The sequence below is a fragment of the Bombina bombina genome, chromosome 7, assembly GCF_027579735.1.
Source record: "Bombina bombina isolate aBomBom1 chromosome 7, aBomBom1.pri, whole genome shotgun sequence".
NCBI lineage: Eukaryota > Metazoa > Chordata > Amphibia > Anura > Bombinatoridae > Bombina > Bombina bombina.
Genome location: NC_069505.1, coordinates 373,597,961 through 373,620,657, shown reverse-complemented (window position 1 = coordinate 373,620,657; position 22,697 = coordinate 373,597,961). Strand labels below are relative to the sequence as shown.

Here is a 22,697-nt window from a genome sequence, read left to right as displayed (position 1 = left end):
AGTTCTATAGCATTGTTTTTTTTATCATGCATTTCCTAATTATACAAATCTACTGTATTTACTGGTCCTTTAACCCACAATAGTGCAGTTAGGTACAGTAATTGTAGTTCCCTGTATTTATATGATCTGTTTGTCACTAAAAAAGCAATAGCAGGGTTACCCTAACAATAGTACAACAACTTGGTAATCCTGCATTATACTCATCTTGCTGCTGTGTTGTGTATGCAGCTCTGATTTAAAAATTCACTACCAAGGTCAGAGTTGTATGTGTATATATATTTTTAGTGTTCAATGTCTTTTTTTAATTTCCCTTTACTTTGTACAAGCTGCTAGCTACAGAACACTGTTGCATGATGTTAGTTAACGGACAGTCTACTCCAGAATTTTTATTGTTTAAAAGATAATCCCTTTTTTTTTTTTTACCAATTTCCCAGTTTTGCACAACCAACACTGTTAGATTAATACACTTTTTACCTCTGTGATTACCTTGTATCTAAGCCTCTGCAGACTGCCCCCTTATTGCAGTTCTTTTGATAGACATGCATTTTAGCTAATCAGCGCTGACTCATAACGCCAAGGGAGTGAGTACAATGTTATCTATATGGCACACATGAACTGACGCCCTCTTGCTGTGAAAAACTGTCAAGAGGTAAGAGGCGGTCTTCAAGGGCTTAGAAATTAGCCTACCTAGGTTTAACTTCCAACAAAGAATAGCAAAACAAAGAAATGATACAAGTAAATTGAAAAGTTGTTTAATTGCATTCCCAATCTAAATCATGAAAGTAAGTTTGACAAGACTGTCCCTTTAAGTATTTGAGACCCACCCTATTCTTTCACTGTTGCAGTACAGTATGAGTAGCAATGTGACATCAATGCAGACGTATTCTTGGGCTCCCAGTTGTATTACTTGTTTTTGGTACTGTGTATGGCGTGCACTTACATTTGAACTGTTGTCACAAATCTAAGAAATGCAATTTTATAAAACATTGTTCATTTGACAATTATATCATCTTTAATATTCAATTTTTTTAATTTATTTATTAAGAACAAAATGAATGTGGCTCATTTAAAAAGATGAATGATGTGATAAAAACTAAGACAATCCAACATTAGGCCATTTTTTTTTATTTATATATATAAAAAAAACAATGTACAAGAAACATCTGGATTTTTTATCTGCATATAATTGTAATCTTGCAATGTAACATTCCTATATACAGAGGTGAAACTATGTTCAGGTTCCTGACAAGTAGAAAATATTTGAAGAATGAAATCTGTATTTTTCTGGAATACTGCTGTGGTTGCAAACACTTTTTTTTTTTTTTTTTTTTTAATACCCCTTTCACTCGGAAGCAACCGTTTTACACAACTGGATTTTTGCTGGGACAGAAGATAAATTTATCAGTTCCTTCATATTTAATCCCTTAACGACCACGGCGTACCATGTATGTCGCCGGTCGTTAAAGGTTTATTTGTTTATAATAGTGCGGTTCCCGTCGCAAGCAACGGTGTAACGCAAATGTCAGGGTACATCGCTGGTCCTTAAGGGGTTAATAGATGTTTAAAAAAAAGTTATATTGCTTAGCATAGAAACACCAAATATTAATGAATTTGGCTCTTTACTATGAAAACTTCAGATATGAATGTAATTCTTCAAAGCAGTTACAAATGTTTTTGATCCATAACAATCCTTCAGGTGAACAAAACAGCCTAAATGAATAGTCTTGTTACAGTATCCAATAAATTGATATTTAAAAAAAAAAAAAAAAACTGGCGGTTTTATCAGAAACGTGAATATTCGCCACTGTGCACATGTAAACAATTTATGACAAATACACTATTTACAGCAGGACCAGCTGCTTACACAATACTAACTTTCAGCAATTATTTGGTAAGGCTTATGACAAAAGACAAGCATGGTTCTTCAGCATTTGATAGCTGTATTTTTTAAAAAATGAAATAACATTGGAAATCCGAAATCCAGTAAGTGGCACAGTAAAACCCAGGTGCATTCGCTTTTAAGGGACATTGAAGTAAAATAATGACGTGCTCTAAATCGTTAGCACATGTAATATTTTGCACTACTCACTAAGGAATTGTGGGTTTACCCCCCTCAATAGCGGTTAAACGCAAACTTCTGCTTGGGAGCATTGTAGCCCTGGAGTTGGACTCAGCATGTCAATGGCAGCGTTGTGCGACTATCTCTGTTTCCTGATTGCGACTAGCAGTTCTTTCTGGCTCCTGAACATGACTATGGGGTTGATCACAATACTTTAAAAATACTTATATAATGGCTTTCAACAGAAAATCACCATTAATGTATATGGGAATTTTTTTTAGACAATTTGATACATTTTTCTGAATGGCTCGACAAACCCAGGAGCTTGGGAGCCACTGGCTCCTAACTCTCTGGGTTATTCTCCATAGATCTATATACAGATACCACAGTCTGGCTTAAAGTATATGCCTGGCTACTAAATATTCTTACTGGCTCCAAAATTTTAAACAGATTTGTTGACCCCTGGTTTAACTCATTTGCCAATGTTAAAACACAGAGTTCCAGGATGAGTAGTGTTAAAATGACATATTCTAACAAAATAAATCACATTAATTTTCTATTACAAAGTTACTTAAAAATGACTTCTTCCTTAACCAAAAACTAAACAGAAGAGCATAACAGCAATTGTAAATTGGATATTGCCCATATTTTAAGAAGTGCTTTGCCTAAAATATTGCACCTGAAATTGCGGTTTATACCCTCAGCAAATTTCATGTTTCCTTGGGAAGAACAATAAAAGTAATATGCAAAAACAATTATATTAATGGTAGCACAACGTGGGAAAATGCATTGTCGTGAGAACCAGAGTGGAAACAGTTTCTATAATAAAAAAATGTAGGCATAACCAGGTCAACAGTGCACTACAGGATAATATACACAGACCAGATAATAAATGTATAAAAGACTCAGGATATTAAGCACCTTACAGGATATAATCAGTTACCCAGTAGGGAGAGGCAGCCACAGTTTGTTATAAGCATCTCAAGCATGCAACCACAACACAATGTAGGAACGATTTGCCACACGTTAAATGAGGCGATCGATGAGAAGGGGAAAAAAATGTTTAAGAAATGTTACCACAGAATTACGAAAAGGCTTGTGAACAACTTTCTTTCAAAAGACCATCAGGTAAAATGATCTGGAAACTGCAACAATGGAAAAGTTTGAACTGTGAATTGAACACTGATGAACAAAATCCAAGTGTGTTGATAAATTTGGCAAAAAAACTATGTACATATCTATTTGTTATTGAAGAATGGGAATACTGGAGACTTCATATTTCATTCCCTTCATGTATTAGGTGCTAGGTAGAGTTAGCTTTTGAAGGGGTTCCAATTGTCACTAAGATCACCTCCTAGTTAAAGAGAAACTGATTGAGCGGGATGCACCAGTAAATCAGTCATCAATGGTCGGGAGCCAGAAAGCCTATAAAAATAAAAGATCATACATAATTATTCACACACAGGGAACAAAAATAAATATACTAACATTTATGTACTTTGGTTCAAATACATGTTTTATTTTCTTGTGCAGCAACACATTTAAAGATCCCTTTTATCCATGTTTTAACAAGTACTTCATAAAAGTCCAACTTAGAATTTTTGAAACTCTAAATAAATTAAAAATCCTTATGTTCATGCAAGGAGTTTAAGTTATTGATGAAACACAAACCAGAAGAGAAATTCTTGCCATCAGCTCACTGTTAAAGTGATTGTAAATCCTAGCGTTTGTGAAACACAAGGATTTATAATTGAAACAAATAAAGGGGACTTTCAATCATGATGAATAAAATACTTAAATGTTGAAAGCTCCTTTGTTGGAAGCGTTTGCAGCACTAAGCTGCTCAGGCAGCCCATGGCAGAACACTATTTGGCTGAGAGGCGACGTTTCCACCTCTTAGCCAATAGGCGTGCGGGCTATCAGGCTTGGCACCAGTTGTAAAGAACGGCTATTGGCTAAGAGGTGAAAACGTCACCTCTCAGCCAAATAGCGCTGTGCCATAGGCTGCCTGATGAGCGCAGTGCAGCGAACGCTTCCAACAAATAAAAGGTGCTTTTAGCATGAATTATTTTATACTTTATAACTGAAAGTCCCCTTTATTTGCTCCACTGGTAAATCCTAGCGTTTCACAATTAGTCTGCAAAACAGGGGGACTTTCAATGATTATATTATTTAAAAATATTTACCATTTAGTGGAGGTAAACCTACCACAGTTCCTCCGCCCGCATCTCATCCTCCATCTAACTGAGTGATGACAAATCCGGCTTCATCCAATCGTTGCATGCCCCTCAAGCTGGAAGCCATGTGGGGCAAGCAACAATTGGATTGTGCTGGATTTGTCATCGTTCAGCTAGATGGAGGATGAGATGCAGGCGGAACGACGGCGGTATGTTTACCTTTACAAAATGAAAAATATTTTTCAAATAAAGCGTGTTGGAAAAATGTAATCAATGAAAGCCCTCCTGTTTTGCAGACTAATTGTATATACTCTGCGTTAAGGTAACAAACTTTACAATCACTTTAATGGAAACTAAAGGATCGTTAAACTTGTCATTTAAACAACGCATAAAAGGTTTCATCGCAAGTGAAACATTATTGCAATATATATTTATTTTGCAGCCTTTTGTTGTAAAATACACCTAAAAATTGTGCTTGCTTCACACTCTCCCAGGAAGGCTTGGGTTAATAATTTTAGGCAATGTATAAGCTTTTGTTTATTTTCCCCTCAATCCCTAAACTTGTATGGTGTCACTTACTTTTAAAAGGTGGATTAACAGTTTTGCATCAACAATCATGATAGGAAAATCATTCTTTGCAATAGTAACTAAGTTGAATCGTTGCTAAACCACCTTAAGGGAATACAAGAGGTCAGGCTACCCCCAGTTTGTGCTATATCTGAATATTAGTTAGCAGGGGTTCTCTTGTTCAGGGGGACAGGGAAATCCGTGAAAATAATACATATAAAACAATATACTCATTTGACCAAATAGAGCTGCAGTTTTCATTGCAAAATTATTATTCTATATGAAGGTTCATAATAATGTAGATTACATTTTTTTAATGTCCCTTTAAACACAGCTGTCCTGCACAAAACAGTACATGCGAGCACAAGTAGAAAAAAATGACTAATTCTGTATCCCATAGGTTTAACAGGACGGTACAAAGCTGGAGGGGAGGGGCATAGAGTTTACATTTCAAATTTTATGTAAAAACTAAATGGGCAGTAACATTAAAATGATCCATACAGAGCATGGAAACAAATTCAGAGGTGTGGGAGTTGTGTCTCTCTCTCTCTCTATGTATTACACAGCACTTTCTCTCTGGTGCACGCCGACACAGGGATGCTGTACACCCTCCAAAGCAAAGTCCACAAACAGCAGTACCAAAGGCAGGTTAAAAGATTTATTGTCAATTCATCTGGGTCATACAAAGTGACGTTTCAGGCATGAAGCCCTTAAAGGAACATTAAACACTTTGAGATGGTAACATAAAATGATAAATCGTATATATAAAAAAAAAACCTCTGCAATATACCTTCATTATTTACTTTGTCCCCTTTTCCTGTAATTCCATTATGAAATTGTGAGCATTTCTGTTTCTGTTAGAAATAGAAGTGCAGAACACCGTTATATTACACACAGCCATTGGCTGAACACTCTACTGTCTCTAATTGGCCACAGCAAAGACGGTAACCTAAGTTACAACATGGCAGCTCCCAATGTTTTATAGACACTAAAACTTTACACTTTTTTCCCTCAATATTTTAGCAGCTAATGAAACTTTAAAACATACATCTATCTACATGTTATTCTCAGACTAATCTTTTCTTTGAATGCATCATTCTATCTAGCATTTATTTAGTGTTTAAATTTCCCTTTAATCATAGATGCATGTATGATTAAGGGCTTGATGCCTGAAACGTCACTTTGTATGACCCAGATGAATTGACAATAAATCTCTTAACTTGCCTTTGGTGCTGCTGTTTGTGGACTTCTCTATGTACTAAGGGTAGTTTATGCTTAAAAAAATATTTTGGCATTTAAACACTCCCCTTTTTGCAGCTTATGCAACAGACATTTCTTCCCTACCCTTTTAAAAAAGTAGGTTGGCCAAAACTAATCATTTGACTTGCTCTCTGCTTAGCAAGGGAACATCTATCTCCCCTTCTGAATTCTAATTTTCTTTCTTAAAAATTCTCTTTGACCACTGCCTGTACTCCAGTTACGTTATGTCTTAAGTGGACAGGTGATAAAACACCAAACTATTCTGCTAAAACAAACAAGTTATATACACAGTATAGATATACCAAGAGATAGAGAAATAGGGCATCATTAAAAGCTTAGTAAGATGAAGTAAATACATTTAGACACTGGCATCTTACAACTTGTACTGACAGGCTAAAGCAGGGGTCGACACATTTGTTTAAAATGTAGGAGCCAGTATGAATATTTAGGAGCCAGACACAAATGTCCTCACCATGTTAGAACAAGCACTGGCAAATGTCATAAACTTGGGGTTGAACTGCAAGCAAGTGATAGGTCCCGTGTGTTTGCCATCCAGCACTGCCACTTTCATTCCACTCTCTCCGTTCCAGACATGGATCTTGCCATCCTCTGAACCTGCAAGCACAGGGCAATGAGATCAAGTCTATGAAGGCTACCAGAGAAGTAACTGCTAGACAAACATGCTACTTACCTATCATAATGAACTGTGAATCTGGAGTAAATGAAGCTTCCAAAGTAACTGCTTTACTGTTATTGTATCCCTAACAACAAGAGAACATTCGTTAGTCTAAAACCACTATACAGTTGTGTCCATTCTCCATTGGTCTTTAATATAGGTTAAGTACTCACCCCAAATGTATGTAGGACAGCACCTTTAAAAGCATCGACAAGTCGGATGAAGCCCCCATTGGTTGCAAGCAAGATAAGCTTTCCATCATTACTAAATTTTAGAGATGTCCATTCACACGTTCGGTCATACTGCATTTTAAAAGTAGCAAAGGGACCCTAACAACGAATAAATGAATATTTAAAGGTTTTGCTCAACAAGAAAAATAAAGGCATTTCATCCTACCTAGATATATAAAAAAAAATTACCTTATCAAAAGAGCGCAGATCGTACAATTTGACCATCTCTGAATTTACCCCGGCAGCAAATATAAGTCCTTCAGGGTCAAAAGAACAGACCGGCTTTCCCTGGAGATGCATTAGACCCTATAAGGAAGCACAGAAAATGCAATTTTTCTGACAGAAGGAACGCAAACATTTTTAAATAATGGAAAAAACCTGTAGAAACATTGGCAATACCGAGAAACGCGTTGCTCATTACTATGTATAGAAGATTTTACTAAATGTTTTTATTATCTATCCGCTAATGTGTATCCATAGTATCCCATAATAAGTTGTGAATCCTGCTTCGCAAGAGTTTGCTTTTTACAGTTTGTGCCATGACCCTGGGTATCCGGTCTAATAGCTGTGATTGATCCTGTTGCAGGAGAGTCGTCTTCTGGGTGAATCTGAGGTCCTGGCAAGCTGTTAATGTCAAATGTGAGTGATTCCAATATTATATATCTCCTATTGTACTGGTTTTCAAACCTGTCCTCAGAACTCCCCAAACAGGCCAGGTTCTCAGGATTACCTTGGATGAGAGCAGGTAAAATAACCATGTTTATTAATCAGCTGATTTTTTCACCTGTGCAACAGTTCATATATTCTCAAAATGTGGCCCATTAGGAAAGCCTGATAACAGGTTTGAAAACCAGTGTCCTAAAGTAATGTTTGTGCGTTACACTATGAGGTGCCTTCTTTGATTTGTTCCCCCCCCCGCAGAATTCTTATGGTGGACAGCCTGGTATCTCAGAAGAGCCGTCAGTAGAATGTTATCTTGGACTCTTTAAAGATTGACAACCATGTTAGCAACTGGTATATTAAAGACGGCCTATGTATGATATGAACTGGTGGACTTATAACAGTATTTTATATTCCATTATATATAGGCTTTTTGAATTGGCACCTCTGTTTATATCATCATTATGGCGTTGTTTGTGATTTTTAAATAATAATATAACCAACCTGGCAGTTAGGAGAACGTAGGTCCCATAGTCTGATGGTTTTATCCAGTGACCCAGAAATAAATGTATCATCCACTGGAGACATAGATAAAGCAACTACTCTGTGGGGAAGAAAAATAAACTGATCAAAGATTACAAGATCCGTAGTTCTAGAGTAAATTAAAATTATATACAATTAAAGGATTATTGTATTTAAATAGACACCGAACTTCTGTGCACAACAACAAAAGAACCATGTTATTGCTTTTCATCACGTCCCTGCAGCTCTTTTCAAATTAGTTCTAATAGCTTAAAGGTGTCAGGTTCTGAAGCTGAAACTTCTTTGTACTGGGGGATTTGCAAAGCTCAGTCCATTTAAATGGGTTGTGGTTTCAATGCGCAAAAATAGCTATAAAAAGAGCAATTTAAAATACCCGTTATAGTCTACAGCTGGTATAGCAAATAATTTGGAAAAAATTAAGGGGGGAACAATTTTGAAATATACTGTCCCTTGAATTGTTTACATTAACATTCTTGTTTCAGTACTTTAAACCAACAATTATTTTGTGGAGTTATAATAAACGAAATAACTAATAAATTATAATAATGTTACCCGGGAGTCAGCACTGATTGGCTAAAATGCAAGTCTGTCAGAAGAACTGAAATAAGGGGGCAGTCTGCAGAGGCCTTAGATACAAGGTAACCACAGAGGTAAAAAGTGTATTATAACTGTGTTGGTTATGCAAACTGAGAAAATGGGTCATGAAGGGATTATTTATCTTTTTAAACAATAACAATTCTGGGGTAGACTATCCCTTTAATTAACACTTAAGACCACACCCGTGCCTAGAGCCTGCCTAGCGTTCTTAACCATGTTGTGCACTACCTCCCTGTGATAATGTCACATACATAAAACTGAAGCACAAGGCAAAAAGCTTGAAGAATGTGCCGACGAGTCACATAACTAGACCACCACTACTCAATCCATCTCTACACGACTAGAATCTCTACACGACTGATGGTTCTTGCATCCATGCTGTATCTCTTTTGAAGCAATTTAAAAACAAACAAAAAAAAAAAATCATAGCTCACCTTTTATTGTGCCCTGGGAAGTAACGGATGTATTTATTATCATGAAGGGAGAGGTATCGGATAGTATCTAGAAATAAAAAAGGAATATATATATATATATATTACAAAGAAATAATTAAAACCAAAATAATTTTAAGATTGGCAAAAATTTAAAAAGAGTCCAAGATTAGAAGGAACGTTTGATGAGTCCGCTTGCTTTTTTTCAAATCACTGTTGAACGCACTCTGACCTAAGCAAGGCAGTGGCCTGTACAGTTATCTCCAGTAGAGGGCGGTGTCACAGACCCTTAAACTGTACAAACAACTACCTCAGCCCAGATTCAAGCATTAAGATGATCCCGCACAGTATCTTTATTAAATGCAACCTGCTAAAGAGGTCGACAAGGAAGTGTGTTAGTGGTAAAGCTAAATAACATTTTCAGCGGGTACAAATAACTAGGACTCAGACTTACCATCAATTTTGTTTGAGCTGTAGACGACTGTGTTGGCTGCATGTGTGTATCTGATTAGATCAACACCATATTTCTTACTGTACAATGTCCTCCTGGGCCTGTTAATGAACAGAACAAATCATAAATGCTTCTCCAGAACCCTGAAAGTCACACACAGCTTTCTTAAAACCACAACTGGCAACAAGTAACTCTAGAACAATAGACTCTGATTTTAGCTTCCTAAATTATTTGTTGTCACCTGATATTTTACTACATATTTCACTACCAACAGATGGATGTTTAAAGCAAGGCTCGACAAACCCAGATGCCAAGGAGACAGTCAGAAATCCAGGTAATCTTAGGCTTACCGGGGTACACCTGACACCCAAGCAGCTGTGGGTAAAGCCTGATGTAATGTAATTCCCCAATCTACACTATTTTTAACTCTGTCTGAGGGGTTCAATGAAGGGGCTCCACCGATCTTCTGGCATCCACCCCAAGTAAACCTTGGGGAATGAGGCTTACAAGGGGGGCTTTGCCCCCTTGAACTACCCAGGCGGAAGCAAAAACAAAATTTATGCTTACCTGATAAATTTATTTCTTGACACGATGAGTCCACGGATCATCATTAAAATTACTGTTGGGAATATCAGTCCTACCCGGCAGGAGGCGGCAAAGAGCACCACAGCAAAGCTGTTAAGTATCACCTCCCTTCCCTCCCACCCCAGTAATTCGACCGAAGTAAAGGAGAGAAAGGAATCAAAAAGGTGCAGAGGTGTCTGAAGTTTCAAATAACTTGTCTTAAAAACAGGGCGGGCCGTGGACTCATGTCAAGAAATAAATAAATCAGGTAAGCATAAATTTTGTTTTCTTTCGAATGACACGATGAGTCCACAGATCATCATTAATTACTGTTGGGAATCAATACCCAAGCTAGAGTACACAGATAAGGGAGGGACAAGACAGGAAACCTAAACTGAAGGCACCACTGCTTGAAGAACCTTTCTCCCAAAAACGACCTCAGCTAAGGCCATGTGTCAAATTCATAGAATTTTGAAGAGTGAAGAGAGAACCAAGATGCAGCCTTGCAAATCTGCTTCATAGAAGCTTCACTTCTGAATGCCCATGAGAAATAAATAGCCCCTGTGGAATGAGCCATAACTCCCTCTGGAGGTTGCTGTCCAGCAATTTCATAGGCAAAACGTATGATACTCTTCAGCCATAGCTTTCTGTCCCTTATATTTTCCGGAGAAAACCACAAATAAGGAAGAAGACTTACAAAAATGCTTAGTCGCCTGTAAGTAAATTTTTTGAACACAAACCACGTCCAAATAGTGCAAAAAACTTCTTTCCAAGAAGAAGGAATAGGGCACAAGGAAGGAACAACAATCTCCTGATTAATGTTCCAGACAGAAATTACATTATGGAAAAAACCCTAACATGGTACGTAAAACCAGCTTATCCGATGAAAAATAAGGTAAGGAGACACACTCTAATGCCGAGAGCTCTGACACTCTACGAGCAGAGGAAATAGTAAAAAGAAACAAGACTTCACAAGATAACTTAATATCTAAGGAATGCATCGACTCAAACTGAGCCCCTTGAAGAATCTGAAGAACTAAATTAAGACTCCAGGGAGGAGTAAACTGGTTAGAATACAGGCCTGACCCTGACCAAGGCCTGACAAAACTAATGTACGTCTGGGACATCCGCCAGACATATATGTAACAAAATAAACAAGGCAGAAAGTTGACGCTTTAGGGAACTTGCCGATAAACCCTTCTCCAAACTTTCTTGGAGAAATGACAGAATTCTAGGAATCCTAACTCTACTCCAAGAGTAGCCTTTGTATACACACTAATATCTTATAGTAAAACCTTCTAGTTACAGGTTTACTAGCCTGAATCATGATCTTAATAACCGATTCCAAAAATCCATGCTTGGATAAAATTAAAACGATCAAACTCCAAGCAATCAGCTTCAGAGAAAACTAGATTTGGATGAAGGAAGGACCCTTAAAGTAGAAGGTCCTTCCTCAATGGAAATCTCCAAAGTGGAAGAGATGACATGTCCACCAGGACTGCACACCAAATCCTGCAGGGCCACGCCGGTGCATTCAGGATCACCAACGCCCTCTCCTGCTTGATCTGAGCAGCAAAAGGAGGAAAAGGGAATGCGAGGCTGAAATTCCAAGGTACCGCCAGAGCGTCTATCAGTACAGCTTGAGGGTCCCTTGACCCGTACCTCGGAAGCTTGGCATTCTGCCGAGATGCCATGAGGTCCAATTTCCAGCTGACCCCATCAGAGAATTAAGCTGTAAAACACTTCCGGATGGAGTTCCCACTCCCCCGGGTGAAAAATCTGTCTGCTTAGGAAGTCCGTCACCCAGTTGTCCACTCCTGGAATGCAGATCGCCGATATACAGCAATTGTGAATCTCCGCCCACTGAATGATCTTGGCTATGCTGATTAATGTAAGCCACTGATGATATATTGTCTGACTGGAACTTGATGAACCGTGCTGAGTCTAGCTGAGGCCAGGCGAGCACTGAAGGTTGCTCTCTGCTCTAGAGTGTTTATAGAACAGTCTCCGACCAAGTCCATGTTCCCTGAGTATTTAGGGAGCCCCCAGACTGCTCCCCATCCCAGAAGGCTGGTGTCTGAAGTCACAATCACCAAAGAGGGTCTGCTAAAGCAGGTTCCCTGGGAGTGATGATCTTGAGACAACCACCACAGTAGAGAAGCCCTTGTCTCCTCCTCCAGCTGTAATCGCTGAGACAGATCCGCCTAATCGCCGTTGAACTGCCTGAGCATGCTTAACTGCCGAGATCTGAGGTGGAAACGGGCGAACTGGATGATGTCCATCGCCGCCACCACCAGCCCAATTACCTTCATGCAATGAGCCACTGACGGCCGAGGGGAGGACTGAAGAGCTAAGCAAGAAATAAAACCCTTGATTTCCTGACTTCTGTCAGAATTTTTTTTAATTGATAAAGGAGTCTATTATGGATCCCGAGAAAACTACCCTTGTAGTTGGAACTAAGGAACTCTTATCCAAATTCCCCTTCCATCCGAGAGTTGAGAAAATTCTGGGAGCTGTGGCAAGGCCGAATGGAAGAGCCACGAACTGGAAGTGTTTGTCTAGAAAGGCAAACCTAAGAAACTTGTGATGGTCCTTGTAGAAGGGAACATGCAAGTAAGCGTCCTTTAAATCCACCGTGGTCATTAACTGACCCTCTTGGACCCAAGAAAGAATGGAACGAATAGTTTCCATCTTAAAGGACAACACTCTGAGAAACTTGATTAGACTCATGAGATCCAAAATTGGTCTGAAGGTTCCCTCCTTCTTGGGAACAAAGAACAGATTGGAATAGAATCTCAGACCTCGTTCCTGCATTGGAACAGGAACTATCACTCCCAGGTCGGAGAGGTTCTGTACAAGTGTAAAAACACCTCTTTTTGTCTGGACTGCAGATAATCTTGAAAGCAGAAACCTGCCCCTGGGAGGAAAAGTCTTGAACTCCAGTTTGTATCCCTGGGACACAACGTCCACCGCCCAGGGATCTTGAACATCTCGAACCCAAGCCTGAACGTAGAAGGAAAACCTGCCCCCCCCAAGATCTGGTCCCAGATCAGAGGCAGGCCCTTCATGCTGTCTTTGATTCAACAGCAGGCTTCTTGGATTGCTTTCCCCTATTCCAAGACTAATTGGGTCTCCAGGAAGGCTTGGTCTGCTCACTTTTGGAAGAGGGAGTGGAAGGATATTCCTTGAAATTTCGAAAGTAACGAAAATTACTCTGACGTCCTTTTTGTTTATTTCTCTTATCCTGAGGGAGGAAATGTCCCTTACCTCTCGTAATATCAAAATTATCTCTGTCAAACTAGTTCCAAACAAGGTCTTTCCCTTGTAAGGAATCGCCAAAAGTTTAGACTTAGATGAGACATCCGCAGACCAAGATTTTAACCATAACGCTCTGCGGGCCAATATGGCAAAGCCTGAAATCTTAGCTCCCAGCTTAATAAACTGAAGGGAAGCATCTGTATAAAGGAGTTGGCTAACCTAAAGGCCTTTATCCTATCCTGGATTTCTTCGAGAGGAGTGTCTGTCAGAATAGAATTCTGACAACGTATCAAACCAGTATGCTGCCGCAATAGTGACGTTGGCACCTGTTTGAGCAACCCCTCTAACTTCTTATCCAAAGGATCTTTAAAAGGAACAACTATCCTCTATGGGAATAGTAGTTCTCTGGCTAGCGTGGAAATTGCCCCTTCCACCTTGGGAACCTTCTGCCAAGACTCCTTGATAGAGTCTGCTATAGGAAACATCCTTTTAAAAATAGGAGATGGAGAAAAAGGGATACCCGGTTTCTCCCATTCTTTAGTAATCTCTGTAGCCCTTTCTGGTACAGGAAATACTTCCACCATGGAGGGCACGTCAAAATACTTGTTTAGTTTCTTGGACTTTTTAGGATTGACTACGGAGGTGTTCAAGCTTAAACCTGAAGGAAACTTCAGTATCAGATAAAGGTATTACACCGAGTCTGAGATTTCCCCCTCAGATACTACCAAAGTATCTTCCTCTTCAGGCTTCTAGGAAGAAACATTCGGAATAGCCACTACTGTATCAGCAACTTTTATTCCCTGATTGAATACATTTCCTCTTGCGCTTTCCCTGCAGCTTGGGAAAAGCAGACAATGCATCAGATACTGCCGATGACATTAGAAAAGCGATGTCTTGCAAAGTAACTCCAGGTGGAGTTTGAGAGGAAGCGCAGGGCCCTGCATGTGTGGGCGATAAAATTTGTGACACTTGAGGAGAAAGTTGCGGCATAAATTGAACATTGTCAATAGACTCTGAACAGCATCCGCCTTACAAAAAGATGGCTCAGAAAAAGGTCTATCCCTATAATTTAAAATTCTCTCAACACATGATGAACAGAAAGGGAATGGTGGTTCCACATTGGCATCAAAAATTAAACAACAAGTGACACTTTACAGGACCTCTTGGTCCATTTTGACACAATGGATGGATGAATGAATCAAATTAAAGTCTTAATTTTTTTAATAAAAATTAACATAGGATCGTTACTGTCTCTTTAAATTTGAAAATGTAACTTATTTTTGTGTGCAGAAAAGGCTAAATAGGTACACAAATACTGTAGAACCCCTCTACAACTCAGCTTAACTTCGCTGAGGTGCCTCCTGCTCTTCTGACACTGGTTACAATCCCCTCAGTAATAGATCCGGAACTCGGCTGTAGCGCTGTCTGGTCCTAACGCACGTGTAAACACTCTGAGGACTCTGTTTTTAACCCTTCCGTTCCTCAGATAACAGGAAATGCTGAGAAAGTGGTGTGCACCCCAAATTGGCGCCACACATAGCTCCGCGCCATTTTATTTGTAAAAGTTAAGCAACCGGAAGATAAATGAACATTCCATGCCAAGCCTGGAGGCAAATTGGGGTTTTCAGCTTGCTAGGCAGCTGCTTAGCCAGTGTGCTATATGTGATCAGTGAAAAACCACCTCATACTGAGCCTATCTCCCCAGCCCCAGTGATTTAAGCCACCGGGAGCAGTGAAAAACCACCTCAGCCCCAGTGCCTGCCTAAACAGTGCTGTTGTATAAATCCCCTCCTTTTATCTATAGGAGGTTCTATGTCCCAGGTAAATAAAGTGCTCTACTTCCTCTGAGATGCGTTTATTTCCAAGACCCAGAATAAAAAGTCAGCACTTTTTAAAGTACCTTTTAAATCTGCCAGACAGCAAGGCAGCTCGCCAGGTTTGAGAGGTCCTCTCCCTCACATAGCCCTGTGGAGAAAAGATAAAGCCTGAGTAATCTTACTTAGGCTATCAGGATTAGGGCAGCATAAATATATGGGAGGCGCAGTGAGAATTATGTCCCACAAGTTCCCATTGCTCTAAAGCCACCACTGCCATACTGAAGAGACTGATATGGACTACAGCTACACCCTAGAACAAAGCAGCACAATCTTGTACTACTTAAAAAATAAACTTTTGATTGAAGAATCTTTTACAAACACCTAACTTTACCACTTCCTTGCTCTAACGTAGGCAAAGAGAATGACTGGGGCGGGAGGGAAGGGAGGTGATACTTAACAGCTTTGCTGCCTCCTGCTGGGCAGGAGTGATATTCCCAACAGTAATTAATGATGATGATCCGTGGGCTCATCGTGTCATTAGAAAGAAAACGATAGTTTAGATGTGTGAATTACAGTGCATTGATGCACTGAGAAGATATATCATGTTACATCGGGCTTTACCACAGCCGATGGATGTCAGGTTTAACCGGGTAATTGCGCGTGCAATTTCTGACCGAGGATTGGATTCTGATTGGCTGATCATTTGAAGAAGGTAGCTACGTAACGGTGGGGGGAGTTAGGCTGCCATATTTACCTGGTATTAGAGAAGTTATCGATGGTGATTACTACAAGAAGCAAGTAGGCAAGGCAGAAGGGGTATGGTGCAGGCGGATCTTCGGTTTTTATTTTTCAATATCGCATAATGTTACCTTGAGTGTTGACTGTCCCTTTAAATGTTCATTTAAAGGGATAGTCTAGTCAAAAATAAACGTCCATGATTCAGACAGAGCATGCAATTTTAAGCAACTTTCTAATGTACTCCTATTATCAATTTTTCTTTGTTCTCTTGGTATCTTTATTTAAAAAAACTGGAAAGTAAGTCTAGTTGCCAGCCCATTTTTGGTTCAGCACCTGGATAGCGCTTGCTGAATGGATGGCTACATTTAGACACTAATCAGCAAGCGCTATCCAGATGCTGAAACAAAAATGGGCTGGCTTCTAAACTTACATTCCAGCTTTTTAAAATAAAGATATCAAGAGAACGAAGAAAAATTGATAATAGGAGTAAATTAGAAAATTGCATCCTCTATCTGAATAATAAACATTTAATTTTGACTATACTATCCCTTTAAAGGGACATGAAACCCAAAAGTTCTCTATTGTGATTTAGATAGAAAATACAATTTTAAACAACTTTCCAATTTACTTCTATTTAATTTGCTCCTTTCTCTTGTTATACTTTGGTGAAAGGTCTATCTAGGCAAGCTCAGGAGCAGCAAATAACCTAGGTTCTACCCGTTGATGTGATTGGCTCACCCATGTGTTCAGTTAGAAACCAGTAGTGTATTGCTGCTCCTTCAACAAATGATACCAAAAGAATGAAACAATTAGATAATAGAAATTAGAAAGTGGATTAAAATTGTATTCTCTAACTGAATCATGATAGCAATTTTGTGTTTCATGTTCCTTTTAAGTAATAAAATGATAATGTTCCATTGTTCTCTCTAAGTATTGAGCTTTGGTTTTCCAGACAAATAGATAATGAAGCGTGTGTGTACCTAAGTGATAACATAATGAGATATTACCTGAAGCTCAACCCATTGTAATAGGCTGTGGTTTGAAAGCACAAAACCAGCTACTTCATATACACAAATGAACATGAAAATGCAATTTCTCGTACATTTTATTCTCGGCAGCTGGTATAACAAGTCATTGCAAATACATTAATATAAAAACAATTTTATAGTACACTGTCCCTTTAAATTGCATTAGTTTCTGAGACCAATGAAATATCAGCAGATGAACATATATGGGAGTATGTAGAGAACTATAAAGGGAGGCAGAAGCGGAATCTCTGCGACCGGTTTACAGATTGCCCATTAGAAGGTATATACAGAGGTAGGAACTACTCCCCTTACTTCCCTCTAACATTCAATATATACTGAAGCACATATCTTAAAAGGGACACTAAACCCAAATATTTTCTCTTGTACGATTCAGATAGAACAGCAATTTTAAACAACTTTCTACTTTACTCCTATTATCATTTTTCTTTGTTCTCTTGCTATCATTATTTGAAAAAGAATGCATCTAAGCTAAGGAGCCAGACAGTCTTTGGTTCAGTACACCGGACAGCACTTGTTTAATGGTGGGTGCATTTAGCCACCAATCAGCAAGCACAAAAATGGGCTGGCTTCTAAACTTACATTCTAACTTTTCAAATAAAGATAGCAAGAGAATGAAGAAAAAAAAATAGGAGTAAATTAGAAAGTTGCTGCTCTATCTGAATCATGAAAGAAAAAATTTGGATTCAGTGTCCCTTTAAGCACATCATACTTTAACAACCTCCAAAACGATGCAACGTTTAAACTGAGATATGAGTGAGATGGGTGGGGTGTTTATAGTCTGAGGTTTGGGAAACTTTGCCTCCTCCTGGTAGGAATGTATATATTACACGTAACAAATTGTGGACTCTTGCCACCTAAATGAAAGAAATGTATTTACTCATTTGCAAACTGATGCTTTCACAATGACTATTGCAAATATCTAAGTTGAGTTCAAATAAATAAAAAAACAAACACACACCAAACATAGGTGAGCCATAGATGCTTGTTATTTGAAGCACATCTAGTTATGAAAACACAGGTTCAGTGTACGCCATATAAAGCAGGGCTCAATGACTGTAGGCATCAACAAATTGGCCATGTTCCTTGGAAGTGCAAGACTGACCTCCAACCATCTAACATTCATGCATTGTGCGTCCACGACAATAAGCTGGACAGCAAGGCTCAGTCCCCCTCCCCTGCCCTTTAATTAAAGTATGTGCTGCCAATAACAGATGCATACCAAGCTTAGCTGACCTTAAAGGGACAATCTAGTCAAAATTCAACTTTCAATATTCAGAAAGGGCATGCAATTTTAAACAACTTTCCAAATTTGCTTTGTTCTCTTGATATTTTTTGTTGAAAGCTAAACCTAGGTAAACTCAAATGCAAATTTCTAAGACCTTGAAGGCCGCCTCTTACCTCAGTGCATTTTGACAGTGTTTCCACAGCTAAGCAGCGCTAGTTGTGTGCCATATAGATAATATTTTGCTCACTCCCATGGAGTTATTTATGAGTCAGCGCTGATTGTCTAAAATTAAGTCTGTCAAAAGAACTGAAATAAGGGAGCAGTCTGCAGGGGCTTAAGTACAAGGTAAATAATCACAGAGGTAAAAAAAAGTATAATATAACCGTGTTGGTTAAGCAAAACTGGGGAATGGGTAATAAAGGGATTATCCCTTTTAAAAAAAAAAAATTCTGGAGTAGACTGTCCCTTTAACTCTTACAGGCAAGGGTAAAAACAGTGTAATCAAGAGGTTAAATCACTGCTACATGTAAGCTGCAACGGTGATTTAAAGGGACAGTCTACTCCAGATTTGTTATTGTTTTAGAAAAAAGATAATCCCTGTATTTCCCTTTCCCCAGTTTTGCATAACCAACACAGTTATATTAATACAAGGTAATTACAGATGTAAAAAGTATATCTAAGCCTTTGCAGATTTCAGTTCTTTTGACAGCCATGCATTTTAGCCAGTGTCGATTTCTAGGTAACTCCACGGGAGTGAACAAAATGTTATCTATATAGCACATGAACAAGCGCTGTCGAACTGTCAAAATGCACTGAGATAAGAGGCAAAAATCAACATATAACCTGCCTAAGTTTAACTTTCAACAAAGAATACCAAAGGAACAAAGCTAATTTGATGATAAAAAGTAAATTGGAATGTGTTTAATGCTCGCCCATTTATGTTACAAGCAAGATCACCCTAGAAGAAATCTGGGTAGCGTTGAAACTTGACATGCCAATGATTTAGCCCACATTCCTGACAAACAATGGGTTAATTACCGCCATTAAAGGACCAGTCAACACAGTAGATTTGCATAATCAACAACTGCAAGGTAAGACAATGCAATAGCACTTAGTCTAAACTTCAAATGAGTAGTAGATTTTTTTTCAGACAATTTTATGTTGTCTATTTCCACTCCCCCTGTACCATGTGACAGTCATCAGCCAATTAAAAATGCATACACGTACCATGTGACAGCCACCAGCCAATCACAAATGCATACACGCTTATTCTGTGAATTCTTGCACATGCTCAGTAGGAGCTGGTGACTCAAAAAGGTTAAATATAAAAAGACAGTGCACATTTTGTTAAAGTGAAGGTCAATTTTCAGCACCGAGTGCCCGGTTTTTAAAAATACTTTTAAAAATAATTTAATAATTTTAAAAATACTTTTAAAAACACAGGCACTTTCATTGATGAAAATTTACATTGCCCCGGATTTGTAGAAATACTTACCTTTTACTTCTGCAAACCCGGATCGGCGATCCCAGCCTCAGTTCCTCTGTACTGACGTCAGAAATGACAAAACCGGCTTCCTCCAACCATGGCTTGCACCCCAGAGCATCCATCTCATGATGCCCGGCTGTGATTGGAGGAAGCCGGTTTTCGTCATTGCTGTGGTTGTACAGCAGGAAGAAGAAGAAGAAGAAGAAGAAGAAGGCGGGGGATCATCAATCCGGCTTTGCAGAAGCAAAAGATAAGTATTTCTACAAATCCGGTGCAATGTAAATTTTCATCAATGAAAGTGCCCCTGTTTTTAAAAACCGGGCACTCATTGCTGAAAATTGACCTTCACTTTAATGGAAGTAAATAGGAAAGTTGTTTAAAATTGCCTGCTCTATCTGAATCATGAAAGTGTAAATGTTGACACATTTGTATATAAAGATAAACATTCTCAAGCACTGCAATTTAAGTAATCTTGATGGAATATTCAGTGTGATACCATCATAAGCAACTGAGCTACACAAAAGTGCATCTGCAGAAGGGCGAAAAGAAAGCCCATTCCAAGAAGTAACACCAAGCCCCTAAATAACACTCTCCAACCACCCTTAAAATGGACATGAAACACAATGTATTTCTTTCATAATTCATAGTGTTTTTGTAATGTATAGTTTTGCTTATTTTTAAATAGCAGTGTGTTGATTTTCAGACTCCTAAACAAGCCCCAAAGTATTAGATGTATACGGATGTCTACAAACTCCTGGGTGTGTAATGGGGTCTTTTCATATGATTATGCAGGGGAGGGGGAAAGGGGAGTGTGTCTGCTCTGCTTCCTGCTTTCCCAACCCCTTTCAGTCGGTGTCCCAGCCTAACCTCATTAACAGTGCAAAACTTGCAGCTTCCAAGTCATTTTTTTAATGGTTTTATACTGGATTTTTATATCAGAGTCTGTGCATATTCTTCTGTATAGTAGTGTCTGCAGGTATATGAAATTGGTGTATACTGTCCCTTTAATGAGAAAAACAACTAAAATACTAGTCATATAGTAGCAGTTCACCCTTGTACTACTGCTACATTAAACGAATATGTCATCAAGCAATACTACAGATTACATCATTTACAATAACATATTCTATACTATACTACCACCCCCTCTACTTACTTTCCCTCCTGGCAGTCATATAACACGATGGAGTCATCATCACTACTGGATATCACAGTTTCTCCAGTGGGACTGAAGTCAAAGCAGTTGATTTTGTCTGAATTTTCACGAAACACCTTGGCGACCCTAAAACTCCGCAGCACGTTATCTGTGAGCTTCATGCTGATGACCACAGTCAGAGAGGTAAAAACTAGTTGACAAGGAGCCCCTCACCGAGGCCTATTATAAAAATAAAAAAGCCCAATATCAGGCGGGAGTTTTCAGCCCACGTTCCCGGGTAACACAAAATAATCCTAGGTTACGGCTTTCACGGATTTCCGAGCTTCGAGTACGGTTTCCGGTAACTAGGACTCCTCTCTCCAGGGTTTCCGGGTCACCGTGCCTCAGAATTTTCGCGGCCTTCTAGCCCTCATTGTCTCCACCATGTTGTTTCTAGAGCCGGGAAGGAGACGGCGAAACGACGGCGTGCGTCTAACTCCATTGGGTACTAGTTGTGACGTCAGTAGATAGCCGCCATGTTGTGACTGGCACTGTCCTTATAAAAGTAAGTTGTATTAGCCGCCACATTACGTTTGGCATATTCAATTGTTCTTTTTTTTAATCTTTCATTTCTGGTTTATAAAAACGTATATTATTATTCAATGAGGGACATTTATAGGATTATTCAAGCATATCCTTGTTTTCATTCTTCCTCTTTCAAGGTCATTTTGCCGTTGAATTTCCTTCCTGTTTTCTCAAGCGTGAGATAGGTATGTGTCTGGTTTAACTTTTGATGTATTTACTCATGGATGGTCCCTCCCTCTTCTTTTAGTTTTCTACAAATGTCACAGTATCACAAAGTAAAACCAAACCCTCCATGTCTCATCCCAGACTCCCATAGAAGGCATTATCTCTAGACCAGGTTGATTTATGGTTGCCAACTCTCCCAGAAAAAAATTGGCAACCCTAGCTTGACCCCACTCATGAATTTCTTTGTTGGTAGGTATGCAAAACTCATGACCTGTTGCTGACTTGTACATTTACATATATTGAACAAACATATCTTAAAACATTTCCCATGGGCTCTCTGGTACAGGAAAGTGAGCGTGGCATGTGCAGGCTTACCATAATTTTTAGAGGTGAAACTGAGACCACCTGGCGCAGTGCCAGTGGGGGTGTGGTCAGGGGCGTGTTTCAAATCCAGCTCTTAGAGTGAGGAACTTTTACAGGAATCAATCCAGCTATGAAAATATCCAAAGGGAATGAGCGACTCCTTACTTCCGCATTCGGATTCTTACTAACAATCCAAATTCACATCCCTGGTGTATACATGTGTTTCTATGTGTATATATGTTGGGTAAATTGCACAATAGACTTGCTTGACACAGGGTTGCTACAAACCTTCAATTTGTAAAAAACGCAATATCTGCAAAGCGCAATGAAACAAGGTGCACCTGTATATAGAAAGAAATTCTGATAATGGTGTCCGTAATGCAGCACTGTGTATTTCACTTACCACTTTTGTCACTTTAATGTCAGGGGAACCCGATGAAATTACTGCACTCAGCTTATTGAACATTTTGGTTTGCACAGTTTCTTTGTCGTAGGTATTTTATATAATCAGAGCAAACAACCTTCTCAAATTTTGTGGTAAGGTCACAGTTTTGGAGCGTTTACTGTTGTCTCTACCACAGCTTTATTTACCTAAAAACTGTCCCAGTTTGCTAGATACCATCTAGCTACATGTTCAGTACACCCCAATGCCACCTATGTC

General features: G+C 39.0%; 1 protein-coding gene across 1 annotated transcript; it reads right to left on the bottom strand.

Annotated features, from left to right (window-relative positions):
• Window positions 1–1,109: 1,109 nt before the first annotated feature.
• On the bottom strand, window positions 1,110–21,405 carry WDR82 (WD repeat domain 82). Its single transcript, XM_053721085.1, has 9 exons — window positions 20,945–21,405; window positions 9,655–9,752; window positions 9,204–9,270; window positions 8,134–8,233; window positions 7,159–7,275; window positions 6,913–7,068; window positions 6,755–6,824; window positions 6,536–6,678; window positions 1,110–3,484 (listed from the first exon to the last, which is right to left on the bottom strand). Exons 1-9 carry the CDS (start codon window positions 21,103–21,105, stop codon window positions 3,455–3,457), a joined length of 942 nt encoding a protein of 313 aa, XP_053577060.1. The 5' UTR covers window positions 21,106–21,405; the 3' UTR covers window positions 1,110–3,454.
• Between the last annotated feature and the right edge of the window lie 1,292 nt (window positions 21,406–22,697).